The sequence below is a fragment of the Pristis pectinata genome, chromosome 3 (assembly GCF_009764475.1).
Source record: "Pristis pectinata isolate sPriPec2 chromosome 3, sPriPec2.1.pri, whole genome shotgun sequence".
NCBI classification, from domain to species: domain Eukaryota; kingdom Metazoa; phylum Chordata; class Chondrichthyes; order Rhinopristiformes; family Pristidae; genus Pristis; species Pristis pectinata.
The window spans coordinates 11,033,959-11,060,007 of NC_067407.1; the positions used below are offsets into that span (position 1 = coordinate 11,033,959).

A 26,049-nucleotide genomic window follows, 5' to 3' on the forward strand; every position below is an offset into this window, starting at 1 on the left:
AAATAAACCAGTACAGTAAGTCATTGTCTGGACATGCATTTAAATAGTGATCATCTTAGCAGGTCACTGGCGCCTGGCAGAACCTGTGGAAACCTGCCTTAGCATGTGTGAGCTGCTATCTTCAGAATTACAGACATAAGATAAAATGCTTATAAAACCAGCACTTTGCCTCCCTTTCCCACTGTTCAGTCTGTAAACTTCCAGCAATAGGACAGGGAATATTTGGCCATCTTGCATAATTTACTTATGGATAACATGGTAAAAGTACAGTTCTTCACTACATTTCTATTATATATAGTTTATTAATTCTCATCATTTCTTTCTAGCTACCAACAGGAGATCAGGTGGCCAAATTGTTCATTAACACCAACATGCTCCTCTGAGCTATTAAAGGCCTAATTTCTACTACATCGGGGGGAAAGGTAAAATTCCCCAGGTGATATTTAAATAAACGGCAAAATAAAAGCTACTCATCCTTAAAGCCAGGATAGCTGCACATTGCGTGTACAGTTTTTTCCCTGATGTATCAATGCTTTCATGACGTCAGCTAGCAAGACAAGTATATATGTTGCAGAGGCAAAGTGGTAAAAAGCACTAGTTGGTAATTAGAAACTTGATTGAATGGCAAAGATGATGAGAATAACAGGGAACCTATCTGCGCTCAACCATGTAATACCATGGTGTATGCACATATTTCAAAATTCCTGAAACTGCTGATGCAGATTCACTTCTCTTTTGCAAAGCATAGTGCAACCAACAAAACAAAACAACAAAAAAAAGTGAAATAACGGAAATTTTAACTACTTACAAATTATCCTTACTGTACAAAAGAACCCCAGAAAAATGTTATGTCTAATGGAATGAGGTGTAACTGAGATTTTAATCTCATAACTACCATTCTGGCCACAAAAATCCAATTGTGGATGGGTAGTCATTTCCAAATATCAAAATTTCACACTTTTCAAATTAATTTTAAACATTTACTTATTATATCTCATGATGTACCTCCACATAGATGCCCAAGTCTTTCATTTTGCTTTTCATGAAATAATTTAAAAATTGGCACTTATTTCTTGGTACTTGACTGCTCAGGTTTTCAGTCAACATCACTGGGGTTGAAGGCTAAAGATCCCCTAACCAGAACTACCATCAGGAAATGAGAGAGTGAGAGAGTGAGAGAGAGAGAGAGAGAGTGAGAGAGAGAGAGAGAGAGTGAGAGAGAGAGAGAGAGAGTGAGAGAGAGAGAGAGAGAGAGAGAGTGAGAGAGAGAGAGAGAGTGAGAGAGAGAGAGAGAGAGAGAGTGAGAGAGAGAGAGAGAGAGTGAGAGAGAGAGAGAGAGTGAGAGAGAGAGAGAGAGAGAGAGAGAGAAAAATCACAGATTGACAGATCTTTATGGGTAGTCTCCTTTGCGGTCAGCAGTGAGCACTGCCACATTAACACGTTGGAAAATTCAGGCTATGATAAATAGTAAATCAGAACTTATAAGTTTCACAGACAATTTAGGGCAATGGGGGGAAGAAATTTAGAGGGGATCTGAGGGGAACCTTTTTCCATCCAGAGAGTGAGAGTACCTAGAATACACTGCCTGAGACTGGTGAAAGCAGAGTAACTGACAGCTTTTTAAGAAGTGTCTAGATGAGCACTTGAATCACCTGAGCTTAGAAGGCTATGGGCCAAGTGCTGGAAAATGGGATTAATGTGGATGGGTTGGCATGGATACAGTGGGCCGAATGGCCTATTTCTGTGTTGTGACTCTATCTATGACTCAGAGGTTATTGCAGCAGCTTCTAATTTCAGTACATTAGTAGCAGCTAAGTTTCATTTTTGTGCGCTACATAGCTAAGAACCTTGGAACAACACAAAACTTAACTGCATGTTCAATCAACCTCAACTAAAACTGATGATTTTAAGTCCCAGCTCGTCATACAGCACTGACACTCTGTTAACTAGTGGTTCTGTTAACATTGAAGTGATAAAATTCTTAACCTTTGGCATCAGGGCTTCAACACTAGTTCCGTGTTATTGATTCAATCTTCATGTTCATGAGAAGAACATGAGTTTTGGCTACAGTTGTGTAGACATCATCAGTTAAATTTCGTATTAAAATTGTAGAACTGCATATAAAAGTAACACCTCCACAAGTGCAACATTCACTAACCAAAGAAATTCCAAACATAATGCTTCAGAAATAACTTTTATTATTCCAGCATTCCAATTTCAAACAATACCATCTTTCCAAGCTGCTTCTACTTCAGCAGAGCAGAAACACCAGTAAGTACACAAAACATCTGGCTATACATATCCTCAGAAAGGTTTCATGTTTAGCCTTCACAAAAGTGCAGCTCCTGAATGCATCTTGTCCACTGTAGTAAGTAGCAGGCACCATACGACCAATAAAAGCCATTTAAAGCCAACAGAATGTAATAATGGACCCAAAAAAGTAACAATGTACAGTACATTTAATAATTCAAAAGGAAAACCTTTATTAAATGGTGATGTGCTGGAAAGAAACCAACTAACCAATTCCAGAAAATTCTATTGATAGTCAGGGTTATAAACCTACTCAGTGCATTGTAAAATTAAACATGATCATTTTGAGTCATTACATTAACTAGTATGGCATTGGAGTTTCTTAATTATTAAACTGATATACAACATGGAAACCTGTCCTGTAACAATTTGTAGTTTATAAACGTTCTAACTTTTCACTGAGGAACTCTTCCACACTATCTGTGTTCCATTTGAGAATGCTCAGTTCTTCTGCAATGTCCCCCTTGTCATCCAGCAGCTTTAGCACAGGGTCGGAGCCACGCACATACTAGAAAACAAAAGCACATAATGTATATCTAAGCCTTTCATTGTAAGTAACAGCTTATAAACCGAGCCAGTTATTTATTCTATTAATTGAAATAAATTGATTTGCACAAGAGATCTCTTTACAATTATGTACATTGATTTTTCTTCTGCTTCTACAAGGGAGAACAAATAGTTAAATGTTTTACCATTTTTGCACAGACTAATTCTGAAAATTCAAGTTTTTTTCCTATAAAAATGGTATTGGTTTATTAATTTACTTACTGCCAACATCTTAATGAAGCAATTTTACATTTACACAGCTATTCAGCATCAATTTCCCATGACATCTCTGGCCAAGTACTTTTTACTGCAACAATTAGTGTTATCTTGCTGTGCCAGCTCCTTCAGTTCACAACTAAGGTAATTTATGTCCTTTCTGTTCCTCCCCCACCCACCTCCATGCCAAACTAGTAGCAGGTTTTACTGCTAAATGTACAATTACTGCAGCATTTTCTCATAACAGGGAAAATCCTTGAATTTTAAATAGTGGTTTACGAATATATGGCACACTATTTACTAAAAGATTTGCTCCATGCTTTACAATAGACAAGAGTCCTTTTTATCTTAGAAAACACAAGGCATTTAGGGGCATGTAAATTATATTTGAGAAAATCTAGAATTAAACATGCAAATCATTGGACTTCTGTGACATCAAACAATGTGAAATAACATTCACACTGCATTACAAGACATACGAGGAAAGCTACATGTCTGAAAGTTACCCACTTGTTAGCATTCTTTTCTTTTTGTGGTCAATTCTGAGTCCAAGCTGCTTTTGTCCCCCAAAACATGTTTGTTTGACAGCATTACAGTACATCAACTACACCATCCTCGCTAACCCTGTGCATTAACGTTTTATAAAACTCAATCAAATCAGTTAAACACAACATGCCTTTAACAAACTCAGGATGCCTTTCATTTAGTTTGAGTAATTTTGAATGTGATCTAATATTCTCTCAATCAACCCCAAATTTAATCACTTCACCGACATCTAAACCCTTGGAATTCCCTCAATAAATTTCTGCTCATCTCTTTCCTTCTTCAAGACACTCCTTTTAATCTCTCTCTTTGACCAAATTGGTCATAGTCCAACCACCTTATGCAGTAATTAGAAGGGCCACTGAGAAACTTGTTTTTTGTGGCAGATGTGTCAGTGTGCCAAATGATGTAATAAGAAAACACAAGACACTACAGATGCTGGAATCTGGAGCAAAAAATAACCTGCTGGAAGAACTCAGCAGATCAAGCAGCATTTGTGGAGGCAAGTCCTGATGCAGGGTCTCGACCCAAAATGTCGACCATCCCTTTGCCTCCACAGATGCTGCTTGACACGATGAGTTCTTCCAGCAGTTTATTTTTTGCTATTGTAATAAGGACTTCTCTTGATTCTTCATATAAACAAAACTTGACTGCAAATGGTTCAAATTTTAAAAGGTACGGGCTCTTATCAGAAAGTTAATTACATCCACGTTGATCTGAGGACACTCATCGCACTAATACTCAACTACCTCAGTTTGCACTGCTATACTTTGCTTCTGTTGTTTTTGCACCAGCTGTATTTATTGTTGTACTTATTATTACCATGTACACCATTTACCTTGTGAGCTTCACGCAAGGAAGGAATTTCATTGCACCCTGGTGTATATGACAATAACCTAAGCCAAATCCCATCTCCCAGCACCTGGTCCATACCCTGCTGTGCCCAAGTGATTCAAGTGCTCATTCAGAGACTTCTTAAATGCTGTTGGTGACCTTGCTTCAACCACTCAGATACTGCATTCCAGTATTCATCAGTCTCTGGGTGAAAAAGGTCCCCCCTCTTATCCCCTCTGAAACTCTTCCCTCTTATCCTAAATCTATGTCTTTTTCTCAGGCACAGTTTAGGTACATTCCCATGAGCGAGAAGGGTATGAAAATTGCCAAACCTTTCCAGATGATCATAAAGCAAGTAAAATAGAACAGAAAATAAGACCACAAGACAGCTGCCTGGCTGTTAACAGAAGCGAGAACCAGCCTGATTATATAAAGTTCAGAGGGAAGTAAAAATGGAAACAAGAGACAGCAAAACAGACAGCATGAGGGAAGTCTGCAAACAAACATAAAAGGGAATCCAAAAAATGTGAATTGGAGAAGAGTTGTAAGAGGAGAGGTGGAGCTGATCAGAGACCAAAGGGTAAATTAACTCACAGACACAGACCGGATGGCTGAAGTACTTAAAGAGTACTTTAAATTCAGTCCTCATCAAGGAAGAAGCTGCAGGATGGACTGAAAATTGATAGAGAAGTGGAGCTAGAAAGGCCGTACTTAAAATGATTCAATCCAACAGAATTCAAGTGATTTTTTTTTCCCCACCCAGAGGTATTGGAATTGGGTAAATGAGATTAGTATAGATAGGTACAAATGACCTGCATGGACATGATGGGAGAAGGGCCTGTTTTTGTGCTGTATAACTGTCTCCACGACTCACTTGGTCCAGATGGGATGCACCCTCAGACATTGATGGTAAGAAGAGAAGAAATTATGGAGGCCTTGACCATATTGTTGCAAATATCTAGAGAGCCACATCTAAGGAGGACAGATTCAAAGGAAGGGAATAAGGGAATCCATATAGGGCAGTTGGATGCTGGAGAATTAACAGGTTCTATCAACTCTTGCTCCGTTCTATCAGAATTATCACACAATATTGTACTGTATCAAGTCTTACTTAGGTTAAACAAAGGCCACCACTATTACCAGAACATTGACAGCTTCAAACAATTGGACAGAGGCCAAGTGAGCTCTGAATGTAACAAAAGGATACAAATTTCACTTGATCAGCTGAAGAAACAGAAGAACCACTAAGAAAATAAAGGCTGAATTGCTGTGAATTAGAATATAGTGCCTCAAAAGGTGTGGAAGCGCATGAGATAGTAACTTTGAAAAGTTGGGTAAATACTTGAAGGGAGAAAAACATGCAGGGCAATGGGAAAAAGCTGGTTGGAGACGGGCTTTGCTGTAGGGGAGAGGGCTACTAAATCTTTCTATTATATAAGGCACAATGGTTTAAATAGTCTCCTTCTGCAGTGTATGATTCCGAGTCACAGATACAATCACTTCACAACTGTTAAAATATACAAGTGCATAAAACTGGCATTCTAATGTTTTCCACTGTTGCAGTTTTGCAAAAAAAAAACCCACAGATTTTACCATGGAGCAAAGTTAAAAAAATCCTTTTGTTCAGCTGTGTATTCTTGATATTGTCCAAAAATCATTACATTTTCAATCTCCCATCACTGAGATTGAAGAACCAGCAATGGAAAAAATCAGTTCACTGCTACAAATCAGAATACACAAGCCACAATTACAGAACACTAATAAGATGGCAGCTTAACATCTATTGCTGACAAGATGATACAGTCAATAATCACAGAGGAAATAATTAATCATTAGGAACGCTGAATATAATCAAACCTAGTCAACATGGGTTTATGAGAAGTAAATCATGTTTGACAAATTTGCTTGAATTCTTTGAGGATATGACATGGAGAGTTGATAAAGGGAGACCTGAATATGTAGTGTATTTATGATTTCCTAAAGGCATTTGGCAAGGTGCCAAATAAGAGGTTGGTGCATAAATTAAGAGCCCAAGATATTGGAGGAAGTACATTAGTATGGATCGAAAACTAGCTGTCACATAGAAAACAGAGTTGGAATAAAATTTGTCCTTTTCAGGCTGGATGGATGCAACTAGTGGCATACCCTAGCGATCGATTCTTGGCCCTCAATTACTTACATTAATGACCTGCAAGGAATGAAATGCAAGGTTTCCAAATTTGCCTATGATACAAAACAGGTAGATGGGCATGTTGTGATAAGGGCACTGTGATTCTGCAACAGGATATGGATAGATTGAGTGATTGTGTGAAACCTTGGCAAAAGGAGTTCAATGAGGGGAAGTATGAGTCGTGCACTTGTACTTAACATATTGAGGTAAGAGGAATCAAAAGGTGGATTATTATCTAAATGGAAAGACTGCAAATGAAGTTCAGAGAGGTCTAGGTGTTCTAGTGCACGGATCAGGAAAAGTTAGTGGGCAGGTCCAACAAGTAGTTAAGGCGGCAAACGCCACATTGGTCTTTTATGGCAAAGGGGTTGGAGTTTAAGAACAGGGAGGTTTTGTTACAGTCGTACAGGGTGTAGGTGAGGCCACACTTGGAATACTGTGCACTAAAAAAAACAAGGAGATAGTAGCATTGGAGGCAGTCCAAAGGAGATTCACCGGGCTAATTCCTGAGATGAGAGGGTTGTCCTATCAAGAGAGGCTAGATAGTTCGTAGTCCTTGGAGTTTACAAGATTGTAGTGGGAGAGTCACAAACAGGGAGGCAAAGCTACATAATAAGTGGCCGGTCATTTAAAACTGAGGTACGTAGAAATTTTTTCCACACACAGAGGCCAGTGAATCTCTGGAATTCTCTGTCCTGGAAAGTTGTGGAGGCCATATTGTTAGATATATTTAAGGTAAAGATAGATAAATATTAGAAAGATCAAGGAATTGAGGGTTATGGGGAACTGGAACATAAGGGGAGTTGAGGCCAGCATAGATCAGCTTGAAGGGCTGCTCCTACTCCTATTTTGTTCTGGAGAAGAATTACTGAACTCTCACACAGATATTTAATGTTTTCCCAATCAAATTTCCACTAGCTAATTAGTTACTAACTGAAGAGTTCCCTGAAGCCCTGTGCAATTTGTATCTAAGATAACCCAAACCTTTGCTCCGAGATTAAAAGTAGGAAGTATTCCTCTTATTTTGATTAAGGATTGACCGCAAGTAATGGGCTTCTTGGCTGATAAATGTTAAAAAGGAACATTCTGCTGAACTAGTGTATAAGAATTTTATCTCCAATTCTTTTGCAATGATTATATATTAGTGCCTTCTGTATATATTAGTGCCTTCTGCTTCCTGTGCAATTGGGAAATATGGAAATCAGAAAATGCTGCTCCTTACACCATGGCTTTGAACGTAGTACTACCTACTAACTCAGCAGTAAAAATAAGCTGTAAAAGTTAGGGTTGTTGCAATTCTTTGTTCAATTATTTTTTTTAAAAAAAGGTGCAAATGTATAACTATATTCAAACCTATCTGGACCTGTAATTTTACAAGTGTGGAGTCTCTTCACAGGAAAATTAAATACTTAAACATTTTATATATTTTTCTTAATTAAGCCTCTCCTTTCACTTCATTTTCAATGTTTATTTTGGTTTCTGTGCACAATTTAAACCTGATACTTTCTGCTTTGTACATCCTAGTTTAAACACTGCATCTTCTTAGGGATCATCCTAACTGGTGAAAGTGTTTGCTTTTGTGTGACCTGTTCAGATACCAGTGAAGGATGCTGAACTTGATACATGTGCAGAATTAGAAAAACCGTATAGTGGCAAGCTTGCAAAAAGTCTATGGCTAACATTAAGTGTGCTCAACTGCAAGAATCTTTCACCTACGAGAATAAAATCCAAAACCACACCTTTATAAAGTGAGCTGCTTAAAGAGCATGTTATAGAATTTTTTTTTGAAGTTACCTTGATCTGTAGACCCTTGAACATCTTGGGCTTATCACTTCTGACAAAAGCTGGAAAAGATTTTTCAATAGGTTAGTGAGTTTTCTTTTTTACCCAGATCAGTTTACTGTAAATCAATACTTAATTACCTTATTGTAATCCAATATTGTTGCTTCCAAAAGCATACAACAGCTGATCAATAAAATTCATCCATTATCAAATATTTGGAACTATATTCTTTCCCAACTGCAAAGAAAGCAGTACAGAATCCAAAAGCTTACTTCTACATAGATACTCACAATTCTTGTGCAATAGATTAATAAAGAAATAAGCACGGTTGACCAACAGCCAGGCATGTGTCTGAATATTTCTGTTCAAGTAATGACTTCAAGCGAGGACTCTTCCAATGTGGAATTATATTTTCATTTCAAAAAGACATTTTATTCATGAAAATTGCAAATAATACAGCACATTCAAATCAGCATTTTTAGTACATGTCATGCCAATGATAACATAATCTAAATAGAATGACATCAGTTTTCCTTCACATACATTTCTTGAGGAAAATGGTCCATAAGGTTCGTACTCAGATTTCAGCCCTTCATTGTGTAATGGTGGGGGAGTGGGCAGGGGGCTTAAACAGTGATTTAGAAATATGCATGCTTTTAGGTGGTGACCACTGTCAAAGGCATAATATTCCTGCTGTGTTGTAATGGAAAGTAGTATTGAGTCACAACATAAAAAGATGAGCATTGAGCTCTCAGTGGGGACAGAGTTACATTAATACCTGCACAATTTAAGACGCTATACCGGTCTAACAATAGTATCTAGAGAATTAAACTTCAAATATTTGGCTTGATGGAATTCAAAGTATTTACTCCTTATAACTAGGAAACATGAATAAATTAGGAAGCTTCTTATGGAAGATATTCTTGCATCGTCCAGGGTAATTAGGACTATTCCAATGAATTGGCCTTGCTAATCCACAGCTATCACAGGTGGTACAGTATAATAAAACCCTCCAGAAAGATTAAACTCAAGACTAATAAATAAATAAATAAATAGATTCCATTCAGGGTGATTTACAAAAAGGCAGGTCTTTTAATAAACCTACTGCAATTTCCTGAGGATGTACAAACACAAGTGAGGATTGCTGATGTTTGTACCATAATAGAACCATGGAACACTATAGCACAGAAAACAGGCCATTTGGCCCTTCTAATCTGTGCCAAAACAGTATTCCGCTAGTCCCTTTTACCTGCACCCAGTCCATAACCCTCCAGACCTCTCCCATCCATGTATCTATCCAATATATTCTTAAAACTCAGAGTGAGCCCGCATTTACTACATCAGATGGCAGCCCGTTCCATACTCCCACCACTCTCTGAGTGAAGCAGTTCCCCCTAAACTTTTCCCCTTTCACCCTAAAGCTATGTCCTCTCGTACTTATCTCTCCTAATCTAGGTGGAAAGAGCCAACTCGCATTAACTCTGTTTATACCTCTCATAATTTTGTAAACCTCTATCAAATCTCCCCTCATTCTTCTGCGCTCCAAGGAATAAAATCCTAACCTGTTCAATCTTTCCCTGTAACTCAACTCCTGAAGACCTGGCAACATTCTAGTAAATCTCCTCTGCACTCTTTCAATCTTACAAATATCCTTCCTATAGTTAGGTGACCAGAACTACACACAATACTCTAAATTTGGCCTCACCATAACATCCCAACTCCTATACTCAATACTTTGATTTAAGAATGCCAGGATGCCAAAAGCCTTCTTTACAACCCTGTCTACCTGCGACGCCACTTTCAGGGAATTATGTATCTGAACTCACAGATCCCTTTGTTCCTCCACACTCCTCAGTGCCCCACCATTTACTGTGTATGTCCTTCCAAAATGCAACACCTCACACTTGTCTGCATTAAATTCCATCTGCCATTTTCTGGCCCATTCTTCCAGTTGGTTCAGATCCCTCTGCAAGCTTTGAAAGCCTTCCTCGCTGTCCACTACACCTCCAATCTTAGTATCATCAGCAAACTTACTGATCCAATTTACCACATTATAATCTAGATCATTGATATAGACAACAAACAACAATGGACCCAGCACAGATCCCTGAGGCACACACCGCTAGTCACAGGCCTCCAGTCTGAGAAACAATCATCCACTATCACTCTGTCTTCTCCCACACAGCCAATTTTGAATCCAGTTTACAACCTTTCCATGGATACCTAGTGACTGAACCTTCTGAACTAACCTCCCATGTGGGACCTTGTCAAAGGCCTTACTAAAGTCCATGTAGACAACATCCACAGCCTTTCCTTCATCTACTTTCTTGGTAACTTCCTCGAAAAACTCTACAAGGTTCGTTAAACATGATCTACCATGCACAAAGCCATGCTGACTATCCTTAATCAGCCCTTGGCTATCCAAATACTTGTATATCCGATCTCTCAGAACATCTTTCAATAATTTACCCACTACCGATGTCAGGCTCATTGGCCTGTAATTACCTGGTCTACTTTTAGATCCTTTTTAAACAACGGAACTACATGAGCTACCCTCCAGTCCTCCGGCACCGCACTCGTGGCTAAGGCCATCTTAAGTATATCTGCCAGGGCCCCTGCAATTTTTACACTAGTCTCTCTCAATGTCCGAGGAAATATCTTATCTTATCAGGTACCTTTGTGTAGTGACAGTTCAAACATTCAAAAACTCTGTACAGATCAACGAAGTGCTTCATATCAACTGTGTTTCCAATCAATGGGAAAAAGCATCACCGATACAGCACTAAAACATTGCTGGAGCCAGTCCACAATAAAAATCAAGAGGCTTCTGCATGACATGGAAGTTAGCATCTGCTGCTGCAATACAAATCGAGACTAGCTGGGATTGAGTTGGTAATGATCTCATGTTGCGCATGACCTCCTGTAAGTGAGCAGAAAGTTGTCTGTCCTAGCTACAGGATGGTAATTTTCCTCAAAAACCAAGAGTCTATTGGCAGGGTCCAGGAAATCACGACAGTATCCCCCAAATTACTTGGACCACATGGTGAATGGAAGGAGCACCCATGGAAGGTGCAGCTGAAGATCTGCGATTAAGAATTCAAGTCAAGTTTTCTTGTTACAGACATAATGGATTGTAAGATTCTTTGAATTACCATCTCTGCCCTGGCTCCCTCTCAGATTTTATTCAAGTTAGAGACAGGTATATGAAACGAACTTGAATAATTTCCAAATAAAGCTGATGGTGTGATGGACAGTGATTTTTGAGGGCAAACAAGGAGAAAGTGGGCCCTAATTTTGAGATTGAGGGGAGTGGAACATGTTTGCCATCTGGAGATTGAAGTGTGAACAGCTGACCTTTTTGGGAAAAAAAAATTGGCTTTTACGATTTCTTTCTGAATGGCCTGCAGTGTTGCCTTTCGAGCTTAATGATCAGATTTCAGGACAGGGTAACTGGCAGTTCCTGTATTATACTTCCTTCCCTCGCTTTCATTTATTTAATGCCAATTTCATACTATGGTTATGGTTAGAGGAGACAATTTTCACATCAAATCTATGCTTCTCCTATCATACTGTAGGGCCTGTACTGGCCGTGTTTTAAAACGCCCAATGTTGTGGGTAATGTTGGCAACATGGAAGGTTCTGAGCGTGGTTGACATGAGAGAAGCAGACAATATTTTCATTTCCAATTTAATTACTTGTGTACTGCATTAAAGTTCACAACAGAAAGGTATTCTGAATTTATCCAGAATAACTCAAACCGTGAAGCAGAATTTTCACAACACGGTTTTGAAAAATGACTAAGTATCAGCCATAAAGCAGTGCATGACAACCTTCAAAATGTAATACAAAGCAACACCTGATAGTCATGGAACAGGTGCAGGTCATCCAATCCCTCAAGTTTGGTCTACCATCAAAAGATAATGAATGATTTGTATCTTAACTTCAGATTTCTTAACAGTGTTACTTAACAGATCTATCATTCGGATAAAGTGCGTAATTAAGGCATCACCTACTGCTTTTTGTTGGAGAGTTCACTGTATCTTTCCTGTTGCTGTGAAAAAGCATTTCCTAATTCATTTTCCTGGTAATCTTTCCAGTTATACATAACTTAATAAAATTGTGATTTTAGTCTAGGGAAATTGACTTTTTCTATAAATAAGTTGATAGAATAATTCTCCCATTTCTAAGTCAACATATTAATCATTGGTATTGGTTTATTACTGTCACATCGAGGAACATTGAAAACCCTTGTTTTGCATGCCATCTATACAGATCATTTCATAACGTCAGTACATTGAAGTAGTACAAGGGGAAAGCAATAATAGAATGCAGAATATAGTGCTACCATTACAGTTACAGAGAAAGTGCAGTGCAGGTAGACAATAAGGTACAGGGCCATGATGAGGTAGATTGTGAGGTCAAAAGTCCATCCTATCATACAAGAGATTCCATCCCACAAACCCCACCCCTCATTCTTCATGCTGGTTCTTTCTCAAGACTAAATGTTTCCACTCTACTAAATGTACAACAATAGGAAACTGCAGAGTGGACGTGGAGAGGATGTTTCTAATAGTAGGAAAGTCTAGGATCTGAGAACTGAGATAAGGAAGAATTTCTTCAGCCAGAGTGTGATGAATCTGTGGAATTCATCGCCATGGAGGGCTGTGGAGGCCAAATCACTGGGTGTATTTAAGGCAGAGATTGATAGGTTCTTGATTGGTATGGGGGTGAAGGGTTATGGGGAGAAGGCAGGAGAATGGGGTTCGAAAAAAAGTCAGCCATGACTGAATGGCCTAATTCTGCTCCTGTATCTTATGGTCTAAAACGATAACATTTCTGTCTTAATACAACTTACATTTGTCTGATGCATTAGCTTGAAGAGAAAAATAAACTGTTAAAAATAAAACAATTAGCACTTAATAATGCATTAACTTGTTTCCATTGTAAATATACGTTTAAGATAGGAAAGAGACAAAAAAAAATCTGTAAAGATCAAGCCTGTACAAGCAACGTATGTGTCATGGCTTCTACCGCATGGAATAGATTGAGCAATGACCTAGATAAAATTACTCAATTCTCAAAAGAAAGATATATCAGAAGTCTAAAGTGGAAAGAAAGGAACTGTTATGTCCAGATAATACATCCTCCCATTGTAATAGTGTGATACATGGCAAATTGCTCTGTTAAAATATTACAACATTGGGATCAGAAAATTTGGTTAGTGAATTCCCTTGCTTGATAGGGAGAGGTCAGCCCATTATAGATCTATTTTCTGACTATGTTTGTGACCAAGGTTTACAGAAATTGTAAATTGCAATGAAATTTATATAAAGCTATGGCAAATACATGGTTAGTAGTGGGAAACTATGACAGAATTGTTAACAGGTATGAAGATAGACAGACTTGCACTATGAATCATTTACAAGGTCCCTATCAATAAAGAGTGAGATGTTGGATCAATACTAACAGATCATAAGCTGATACACTAACAATGGGAGAGGTACTTTGAAAAACTACACAACATTCTCATCTAATGAGAAGGAAACTCTGGACCTTATTTTGTTTGATGTCCATGTTGACATTTAGAGATAGATATAGAGATATTATGTGTAAAATGGAGGGTGTCTTCAGTGTGAAGACAGGACTTTGTCTGCAACAAGACAGGGTAGTAGTCACTTGCACAAATGCCAGCAAAGATGGATGTATCCACCATAGAGAAATTGGTGAGGGCAAGGTCAAGTAGGTTTCTCCTTCATGTTGGTTTGCTGCCTTCTGCAGACCCAGTTTGGCAGCTATGTCTGTCAGAGATTGGCTTCCTTGGTCACTGGTGGTGCAACCAAGCCACTCTTGGTGATGAACACTATGAAGTCCCCCAACCAGAGTACATGGTGTGTCCTTGCAACTTTCAGTGCTTCTTCCAAGTATTGTTCAATATGAAGGAGCACTGAGAGGGGAAGGTAGGAAGGACTCAGTAGTGCATGATGCCATGCGACTTTTTGGGATTTGAACTGAATGTTTAGGACTCCTAGGACTACTCCTTCCCACCTGTATACCATTGTGCAGCCCCTCTGAAGGGTCTGTCCTGCCAGTGGGACAGGATGTACCCAAGAATGGTAATGGAGAGGTCTGGTACGTAGTCATATTCATAAAAGCATACCTTATAGACAATACAAGGCTGTTGCTTGTCTAGTCTGTCGGGCAGCTCTGCCAATTTAGACATCCATTCCCAGATGTTTGTGAGCCTACATTGAGAATATGGGGTCTGTGTTGTTGCCAGGTGGTACTCCAATTTTATTCTCTCTCTATTTGACTAGAGTAGTACTGGTACAACCGATTTGCTTGTGAGGTCATTTCAGAATCAACCACATCGGGTGGGTATGAAGTTTCAATCATCATCAACATATATTAAGTACAAATGAGAGGTCCAAATGTAGCTGGGTACCTCACCACTGGGACAATCTTCACAACTGGATTCAGCCAGGCCACTTATCATATCACAATGTAACAAGGCATAGCCTTCTGTGCTCAGAAGAATTGCCACAGAAAAATCAATGCCTATATATGCAATACCATTGATTAAATCACCAATTGCATAAATGTCTGATGCAGCGAGTTGGTCAAGAGCCCACAATGAGGAAATTTGGTTTTTGCAAGACTTTTTTGATCATTTCTAGATCAGCTTCATGAGGAGACACATGACAAAAGTCTGCATTGATATTACTCTTTGCAAATAATTCACTTTTACTTAAATTGTGTGAATTTGGCATATGTAGTTGGTTCTGCTCCATTCACACCCGCGTCACTATTCTGAATGATGCGAGAGACCACCACATAGAAGATGGCATATAAATCTGCACCGTATAAATTTTTCCCAACTATTGAGATGACCGTATTTGACACTAAATCAAAGGTTTATAAGTCTTCTCAATCTTATGTTTAATTGTTAATCAAGGACATGATGTGGGAGCAATCAACAGCTGAAAAAGTGAAAACAAAACAATTTTGCACCTTAAATAAAAACAGAAAGTGCTGGAAATATTCAGCAAATAAGGCAGCATCTGTGGAGAAGGCCTTTCATAAGAACCAGTAAGAGTTTGATCTCAAGTATGTTTTAAGTTGCAGGATAAAGAGGGAGGGGAGAAAGAGGGAAGATGAGTGAAAGTGTAGAAACCAAGAGACTAAATGATACAAATGTGGGGTGGTGTCAGTTTGATTATTGCAGTTAATCTGCCCAGAGATGCCAATTAGATAGAAGTGTTAGGCTGGATAGATTGTGATAGGAAGACTATTACAGCTCCAGACACAAAATGGTTATAACCAAACTTTGATACCTAAAGGTACCCAAAAACAATTTACAACAGAAGAATTCAACTTTCTTCCCTCAAAATCAGATTATTTTCTTTGAGGTTCTCACAATCACAATCCTAAATTTGATCTGCATTTGGCAAAACCGATGCAGCTGTTTTTGCTTCAATATCTGGATTGCTACCTCATATGCTGTGTTACTGAGTAGTTAAAATTCACAAACTCATATTTCCTTTCACTGCAAACAAAGTCGTTTGAAGGCAACAAAGGAAAAAAAATCAATAAAACACAGTTTAAAAACAAAGACTTCAAGGTCAGTTACAAAAGCTTTTAATGTAATCTCTGTTATTACATCATCTTCACACTAGTGGCATACCGATATGCTGATTCTGTGTGAATGCTGAAGGAAACAAATAACCTAGTGGGAGTCATTAGATACCAAAATCAAATCAGAATTAAGATGTGTGTTCAAAGAATCATTAAATGATAGACTTATATAGCTCAATACAGCTATTTCTTTGTTTGACCTTCAGATAATCTAATTTCTAGCAGAATAAATAAATTGAACATTTGGTCTAAATAAGATTAAATAAGTTTAGCCCAGGAATGTCTACACTGCACCTACACATAACTTAAACAAAATTTGCAAGGTTTTATAATCCCACATCTTATTTCCATTTTCTCTCAAATTCTGAAGATGCATTTAGCTGTCCTACCTAACCCTTAATATATAAAACACCCATCATAAAAAGCCCATTATTTTAAGGGGCACAGAAATACTTGCAAATGTAACACCTGCCCTTTTACGGGTTCCCTTCCCACCATCCATTGAGCCCAACACTTCTTCCAGAGGAAGTAGTGATTCATTTGCACTACTTTCAATTTACCGTAATGAATTTGGTTCCCATCATGTGGTCTCCTCCAGACTGGAGAAACATTACACAAACTGGATGTCTGTTTTGCAGAACACCTCCATTCAGTCCATAAGACCAACTCCGAGTTTCCAGTTACTGGTCACTTTAATTCTCTATTCCATTCCCACTCTGACTTCTTGACATTTGGCCTTTTACATTTTTCCAATGAAGTTCAAAATAAACAGAATCTCATCTTTCATCTAATTGAATTCAACAATTTCAGATAACTGGCTTTGTCAATTTGTATCACACTGGCCCTTCTGACGACAGGTTATCAAACTGCAAGGTTGACTGTTTTACTCTCCACAGATGCTGCCTGACCTGCTGAGTGTTTCCAGCATTTTCGATTTTTATTTTACTTTAGCAAGTTCGCCACTGGGTTAACAGCTGGACTTCTATACCAAAGAATCAGAAATATAAATATAAATCCCACCATGGCACATGAGGAACACGAATTCAAATAAATATGGCATCTAAAACAAAAGGCTAGTGAAAATAAAGGTAACCCTGAAACCACCTGATTGTCAATAAAAACCCATTCAGTCCACCAATGACCTTCAAGCAGGAAATCTGCCATCAGTCTGGTGTATTCGCGAGTCCAAGTCCCTCACAGTGATTGGCTCTTAATTGCCTTCTCACTTCAGGGGCAAGTAGGTTCTACATACCTCACGCAACACAGAATCATTGAAAGTCCATGCTGTACTCTATTGCCCTCAACATTCTATCTCTGTTGATAACTTAAAACCTAGCAAAACTCTTGAAGTGTGCTCTTACTAAACCTAGTATTGACTCATAATCACACTGAATCTCTGAAATTAGGTGGTGAATGTCTGGAATTTTCTACCCCAGCTAGTTGTGGAGACCAGTTAGAAGTAGAAATAGTTTAATTGGCCGGGGAATTGAGAATTATGCGGAAACAGGCATAGAAGAGCAGTCGAAGCCAGCACAAATCAGCGTGATCATAATGAGTGACAGGGCAGGCTTGAGGTGCCAAGCGATCTACTCCTATTGCTATGCACTCTTGTGTTCAGTTTACATTCTATATCTTTTAGTGATTAAACAGAATATTTATTAGCTGCTTAGCTCCTATGCTGAACCCCGGAAATCATTTAAATAAATATGATCCAATCTTCTCCCAAATCACAATTATTTAATGAATAGTGAAATTATCACATCTACTGGCACCAATTTCCATTGCAGCTTGTTGATTATTTAACTGTTCCCCTGCACTTTCTTTTCTTCCAATTTTAATAAAATCTGTGCATTTCAGTTTAGCTTCCTTTTGTCCTGTATCAATGAGGTACAAAATGAAAAATGGTACCAGGAAAGAATCTCAAGAGACAGTACTACTCACTTCCAACCACACAGAGGTGGAAAATGTTTAAGAATTTTCTGCCATGAGAAATTTCTGCCTTTTTCAAAAATCTACCTTAAGGCCCAACTATTCAACTCCATTTTCAGGCACCTTGTTCAGACTTGGGACTGCAAAGTATCCAATTTTAAGATCTAGTTTTATCTTGTGTTTCACACTCTTATTCATTTTATTCCCCTTTACATGTCATTAGAAAGGAAGAGATCTGACTCTGTACACAAAATCCTGCATGATCTTCAGTGATTGTTGTTTTTGCAAGACTAAGGTGGTCAATTTATGCACAAATCTTTATAGGGAGAAATAACCAGTTTTGATTTTATTGGTGGTGGGATGAAGGCTATCTAGGATATTGGGCAATTGGCTTTCTGTGCTAACCTTCCAAAAAAGGGGTAAAACCATTGTCACTAAGTTAATAGGACATTATAGTTTTAAATACCCTATATGATTTGTAATCTACCAGACCAAGAGAAGATTTCTGTGCAGCAACATTGCAAGTTACACAGGCTTTGATCTGTAGTCATCAAGATTTAGTTGTACTAAAACTAAAGATAACTATTGTTCAAGAATGGCTTTATAGACTTACCCTGGACTTGGGGGAACCTTCCCAATTTTCATCCACATACTTCAAGGACAGCTCCAGCATACAACTGATAAAAGAAAAAATACAAAAGGTAGTATTTATCAAAAAGCAAATTATGCCAGACCATCAAGAATCTCTTAATCTACATGATTAACATAAGGTTGTTTAACTACTTTAATTGCTGCATCTTTAATTATTCAGAAGGATATTCAAGAATAATTCGCCTTTAGGAACGGAACCACCTCAAAGTCCCACCAGCAACTTGTGAGATCAGTATCTCATTCAAACATTTGTATGTCTTAGTAATAAAGTTTCAAAGAACTGTTCCATCGCCTTTTCTCTGAGTCTGCATAAAATGATAACTCTGTGTGCATGGTGATCAACTCATTAGTCCAAAGGTACAAGCAGGAGTTCAATATGTGGACATTGAATTTCTAAAATTGCATGAAGGACTTCTCTAGATACTGCAACAAAAAGATACAAAGGTTTAGATTCAGTTTAAGAAATTTCAGCAATTGACCAAAGGCATGATAGGAACTCTAGAACCTGACAGTGCTCCACAAAGCCCTTTTTATTTAGCTTCTGGTTAGGCACATGCTGTCAGCTCATCCACAAAAAGGTAAAACAAAAATTTATGATGATGGAGGTGGGAAGGGAAATATTATAGTAAAATACATTTTCTGAAGGAGACACAAGAGACTCCAGACGCTGGAATCTGGAGCAAAAAACAAGATACTGGAGATTGTCCATTTCCTTCTGCACGTGCTGCCTGACCCACCAAGTTCCTCCAGCAGTTTGTTTTTTGCTCTATGTTTTCAGCAGCTTACCTAGATTTTTGGAATTAGTCGCTTCTATCCGTAGCATACCTATCCTATAGGCTGCAGACAAAGATTATTTAAGTTTGTTTTTCTACTTAGTGCGTCAGATTTAAGATTTGGAAAATTCTGCCAATAGATGCTACCTTAAAGCAGATTAGAGATACCATTATATTCAATGCTTCTAGACAAGAAAGGACAACAAAAGATAATAAACACTCTAGCTCAGTGATCCAATTCTCAGTTCTGATGAAGGGTCTACAACCTGAAATGGAATCTTGATTTCTCCTTCCACTGATGCTACCTGACCAGTTCAGTATTTCCAGCATTTTGTATTTTTATTTCAGATATCCAACAACTACAGCAGTTTTTCTTTTGATTTTCACTCAGTAACCCAAACAGATTCGTAACTGTAGATCTGTGGATTTTGAGAGATGCAATTTCAAAAGTTCAGATTAATGTGCCACATACACCCATGAAGAGTGTATTCTATGACAAGGAGCCATGAATATAAAAGTCTTCTTATGTTTTTGTGAAGAACACTGTATCATATTGATGAATTTCACCTAAAGAATGTGGGACTCAGGGACAAACGATAAAGGATTTACTGTCTAACTTCTAATTATACTGCACATATTTTACTCCATTACCAATGGCCACTGGACAGTAATTTCCTAGCTGCAGCTGGAAGCAATTAGATGTTGCAGGTATTGTGCAACTGCATGCAGTTTGTTAATTTATTTATTTTTGTTTAAATTGGTACCTTCCTATCCCTATCACATCTCCCTTGCTCACGAATAAACAGCTGCTAAACAGACAAAAATCCAATTATACCAGACAAAGAAAGTTAAATTTTTTCCATCAGATTTAGTGCTATAACAATTGGGCAAGAAAAAAAACATTGAATGGAACATATAATTGTAATTACAGATAATTCAATTGAACAATAAAACTTTTATTCTGAACTATTTGTGATTGTCCGTGGTTTAGCTAATAAACAAGAAGATACTGTTCTCATTTTATTACAAGCCCTTCAACCCAACACTTTGCAGCAGCAGTCAACAAATCATAAGTGTGTTGCTCATTAAATCCTCAGAACAAATACAGTAATTATTTACCAAGGGAAATAAAAGTGTCAACCCCCAATAAAGGGGAATGTGATGTTCAAATATTTAACCTCAAAGAAATATCAGAAGAACTAAAATCTTAACTCGGGTGTTGGGCCTAATTGTATAGCCTTCAGAAATTAGAAGGAAATGACAGATTTGTTCAATGCGACAGTATATATCTGCACCACAAATCAATGTCCAATCATTTCTCATCAAAAAGATACAATAAGCATTTAGAATAGACATTACATTTCCACTGTGTGAAATGTATTATTTGCAAAATTCTATTTTGCCATTAAAGATTCTCAATCAGCTTTGAGCAAATGCCACATGCATCAAGTCTAGAGTACAAGTCATTACTTTTTATACCCTCAATTCAAGCTGAACTGTGATATAGCAGAAAGGTTTCAATTCATCCTGCGTTGATGCACAGCTGTTCTATGCACTTCTTATATTCGAAATACAAATGACTAATTTATACTTAGCATTGCATTTGATAATGAGAGGGACAAATGTGGAGCTTACTGGTTGTTTAGTGTATTCCAAAACAATGCAGCAGTTGTGAATTTATGGTTCAAATGTTCTCTGGGCAACACACTAGAAACAAAGGCAGTATATAGCTGCCAGCTGCACAATTTTAACTAATAAATTAAATGTACCCTCACTAAATATTCATCTACAACAAATTTTGGAAGAGTTTTAAAATGCAGAGAATTATCCTTTATAGCTACACGGGATTGTTATGGTATATATTCAAAATAATGCAGTGATCTATGAATGATAGATAGAACTATTAACAACAGGCAATGGAATGATGTACAATCACAATAGATTGGCAAAAGAGCTAGGTGGATATAAAGGAAGCTAAACGCTGCAGATCAAAGCAGAAAGCTTTGGCCTCCTTTACCTCTTTGCAGATTTCTATACTTCCCCAACATCGCTGATCAACAATATACAATGATAGCATGTCACGCATATGATTAATTTATACAATTTATAGGGTGTATTGCATGCATTCTTGCTTTGTGCATTTGTTGTTTCACATTAAATGTACAGGCTACTAACAACAGTAATAACAACCTGTCATCGAATCAGTCACACAGCACAGAAGCAGGTCCTTCATCCCAAACCAACCAATCAAGCATGCATTTGCATTAATCCCATTTTATTCTCCTCATATTCCCATTGGCTCCCTGTGATTCTACCACCCACCTACATACTAGGTGTAATTTATGTAGCCAATTAACTTACCGCCCCTTGCCTTTTTGGGGTGGAAACCCGAGCACCTGGGGGGGGAACTCATGTGTCAGAGGAAAATCCACACAGGCAGCAATGGAAGTCAGGATTGAACCCAGAACCCTGTGAAGCAGCAGCTCTACTAGCTCTTAATGTACTGAAATAATCCAAGGTTATTGAACAAAATTCAATTTCAAGCATACTTAAAGAGATAATAGGGGAGTTGACCAAAAACTAACCTTGGAGAAGAAAAATGATTTGAGAATGGAGGACTGGATGTGGGGAGAAAGTAGGGTCTTGGAAGCTGAGGAGAGACTGCATTCCATTTGGACCTGGTAATTGACTTCCTCCTCCTTCATCCTTTCTATGAACAGATTTAAAGTGCTCCATTTACAACTCTGCCACATCTCCTGTCCTCCATGACAGATCTTCTTTATTACCCCTACCTCTCCTCATGACACCCAATTATTATTTATATCTGTAGGGATTATTAGGCATGGGACAGCTTTCAGGAGTTACAGAATAGTGGGAGCAACTAGTTAATTCAAACGAGAACCTGTTTACATACAATCTCCCTGCAGTAATCAAAGAGACATCACTGTCTGTTTAAAATCGTAGGCTGCTGGTTCACCGAAGGAGGCCACTTAAGACATTTGCTTTCAAAACTGACAAGGCAATTGCTTCTATCAACACTTATACAATGATACTGTATCAAACAAAGTAACCTCCACTGATAGTTTAAAGCTTGTATGCTTTGCAATAAAATCAGGTGCTAAAGCTCAGAAACCCTAATCTCGGATTCCAGGGGCCAGAGATACTTCCTGGACATGGCTATCAAGGGTAATTAAGCCCTCTCAATTCTCATATGAAACAGGATCTGCAAATATCTGCATCTCCCTTGAAAATAAAAAAGAAATTGCAGATGCTGGAAATCTGAAAAGCAGAAAATGCTGGTAGCACTCACCAGGTTCGCAGGCTTGACCTTCTCTTCTACACTAAGTTCTCACATTTACTAAACTCCTAAGGCTACTGTCTATTTACTACTTTTTTGTGTGGATCTCCCAGCTCTGTGTGCACAGCTCTATTGTTGCTTGACACAAAGTTAAAAGTTCTATTTAAAAAGGACCCATGACAAAAAGAGGACTTTGGGCAAATTACATATTCTGCACACAATAGGAGGAACAACAGAAAAGTATTTGCCACCAGTTGCTACAAAGAAATGCACAATTTCCCTTTTCAGTGAAGTACATTTACACAGAACTAAACATGAAACAGCATGGAAGAAGTCCTTTGGGCTGTCAGCTCTCTGCTGGTTCAATGCAAAAGCAACATAGTTAGTCCCAATCTCTCATGCTCTCCTTATAGCACTGCAAATTCTTTCAGATACTGATCCAGCATCCTTTTGAATGCTACAATTGAGTCTACCTCTACTATTAGCCCTTGCAGTGCATCCCAGACCCTCACCATTTAGGTGATAGTGTCATCAGACTACATGAGCCCCCACTGTGTAAACATCAGTTCACTGAGCATGTCAATCTTGTGAGTAGGCAGCCAAATTTTCAGACAGTAATGAGAACATAGTCAGTTTATTGCTACAGCCACATCATAATTATGTCGGTTCTTGGACACTAGACTGGGAGGTTGTGTCAAATTTTAGAGAAAGCAGGAAGTGAACTGCTGTGGTATTCACTGGCACTATTTTAGCCATACACCACAAGTTCCTCACTTAGTCAAGAATATAGAATTTATCCAAAACATGCAATGATGTTAAGATGATGCAAAATGCTACCTATACTTTCAGCAACTACAAATTCTTTTGGACAATTTCTTCTGCAATTTCATGCATAGTTAATCTCATTCCCAGCTCATCCTTCTGTTTTACTGATTGGAAAAATGGCACATTTGGTAGTTCAAAACAAATTGTTTTAGCATATATTGTATATCCAGGTTTCACAAGTTGTAATGTCAAACGAAGGTGGATTGATGAGGAATTAAATATTATCATGTCGTGTTTTGCTCACCAGTAATGCAGTGAAGGACAGTATTTCAAAGAGAGGTTGTTGCATATTTCTTGCATGATTTACTGAAGAAATCCTATGACACTAAGATACAAGAAAGTTATATTTCTTCTTGGTGACTACTGATTTGGAAAATAGCCCAATGCTGAATCTTCACTATTTCTTCTTGGAAGCAGATGGAGAGGAGAAATAATAGAAGTGGTAAAATGGAACACAAATCCAAGTACTCCTTGCATCCGGCACTTCAGGGTAGCTGACCTGCAGGAGATTATTTTTTATATATAATGTTCCAAAGTCAGTCCATTTACAGTTGGGGTTGAATACAATGAAGGTTCCTTAATTAATTAGCAGTTTCACCAACACAATAAGCATTAAGATCTTGATAATATCACAATGGCCATTTTTCTTTTGTATTAAATACAGTTTTAGTTATGAGCCAGGAACATTTTGATGCTCTGCGGGAAAATTTACTTGACTGCACATTAATAAAATGAATACAGTAGCCTGCTGACAGCCATATGCAGCCTCCCAGTTTGGCTGGTTTTCTAAAGCAAAAGACTGCATAATAGTAAATGGATCTGCTCACATTACTGAAGGCTAGAGAAAAAAAAATCAAAAAATGACAGGGAGTTAGATTTAGCCAATTAAAACCCAAATTTTGAAATATGTTTTGACTTGCAAAATGTACAATGAACAGCAGAAAAGCATGAGGCAACTTGGACAAGCTTAGCGAATAGGCAAATAAATGGCAGATGCAATATAGTCACTTTGTTAGGAAAAAAGAAGAAAGAGTATTATTTAATTGGTGGTGGATTGGGAAATGTTGATGCACAATGAGATTTGTATGTGCTTGTACACATAAGTGCAGCAAGCAGTTATGAAAGCAAATGGTATGTTGGTCTTCATTGCAAAATCTTTTGAGTACAGGAGCAACAACAGAAGGACATAGGAGCAGCAATGAGCCACCTGTTCCCTCAAGTCTGTCCTGCCATTCAATATGATCATGGCTTATCTACACTGGCTTCAACATTGCTGGACCATTTCAGAAGACATTTAAGACTTGCAGGTCTGGAGTCACATACAGGCCAGACTGAGTAAGGGCAGTGGATTTTCTCCCTCGAAGGACTTAGCTTAACCAGATGTTTAAGTTTCAAGATCATCATTACTAGGATGGTTTTTCTTTTTAAATTCTAGATTATAAATTGAATTTGAACTCCCTGATGTGATCTGAACTGTCACTTCTGGATTGTTAAACCAGACCTTTGGATTACTACACCACCATTTAAATATTTTCTACTTGTTTTCACAGTGGAAGACACTAAAAACACACCAGAAATAATAGGTAACCAAAGGACAAAAGAGAGAATAGGTACTTACAGCAATTAATATAAAACATGAGAAATACAAGGCAAACTAATGGAACAAAGCACTGACAAATTCCCTGGACCTAAATGACGTAAAGTTCCAAAAGTGGGGACTGCAGAGGCAGTGGATGCATTGGTTGTCCTATTCCAAAAATTTGCTCAATTCTGGAAAGGTTCCAATGATTTGGAAATTAGCAAATGTAACAAGATATTGAAGAAAGGCGGGAACTGCAGGCCAGCTAGCCTATCAGGAAACTTCTATAATATATTATTAGATTTTAAGTAGCTTCTTAAAAAAAAAAGGAGATAGAGTTTTGGAATAAGACCAGAGCCTAAGCAGTTGTACAATATGACAAAGAAATAAGTTAGAGGATTTTGACTGAATGACCAACCAGAAATTGTAGAAGCAGAATCATAACCTTCGCAAAAAGGGGAATTCAGGTCAATAGACTAAGTGGATCAGACACAGGAATGATAAGTCTCCATCTGTGCTGATAATAAAGTCCTACAGATTCAGAATAAAATCAACCACATGTGTTCTCATTACATGAAACACTGTCAATTATAGCCAGTCTAACTAACTGGTCAAATGTCAAGTTGTAAACTTTTAAATTCAGAGCTGGAATTCAACCACCACTATTAAAAAAAATTAAATCACTTTAATCCAGGTCTATATATATATTTGTTCAATATGAGCCTTGATCAGTCGCAAATGAAGTGGCTATAGGGGATTTGATTCAGCGAGACTTGAACTAATATATGCTGGAGACGCTTAAAAACCCTCTTCTTTGCTATTCTGGCCATGCCACTAGAGTTCTGATGATTTTAAGCTCACAAGGGCCTCTGCATCCAGATCAGGTAAGTTTGCATGAAAGGTGACCACAGGCAGATATTGCAGGCCTTTGGCAATATCAAGAACTGGACCAATATACCTA

At 38.0% G+C, this 26,049-nt stretch overlaps 1 protein-coding gene across 1 annotated transcript in view; it reads right to left on the minus strand.

The window, feature by feature from the left end:
- Positions 1-2,181: 2,181 nt before the first annotated feature.
- Positions 2,182-26,049, minus strand: part of selenof (selenoprotein F) — a 39,229-nt gene continuing 15,361 nt past the window's right edge. The window contains exons 3-5 of the mRNA XM_052011668.1: positions 18,576-18,639; positions 8,414-8,463; positions 2,182-2,818 (exon numbers count right to left, since the gene is read on the minus strand). Of these exons, the coding sequence (XP_051867628.1) occupies positions 2,687-2,818; positions 8,414-8,463; positions 18,576-18,639 (246 nt within the window). The 3' untranslated portion in view covers positions 2,182-2,686. The remainder of the gene's footprint in view (positions 2,819-8,413; positions 8,464-18,575; positions 18,640-26,049) is intronic.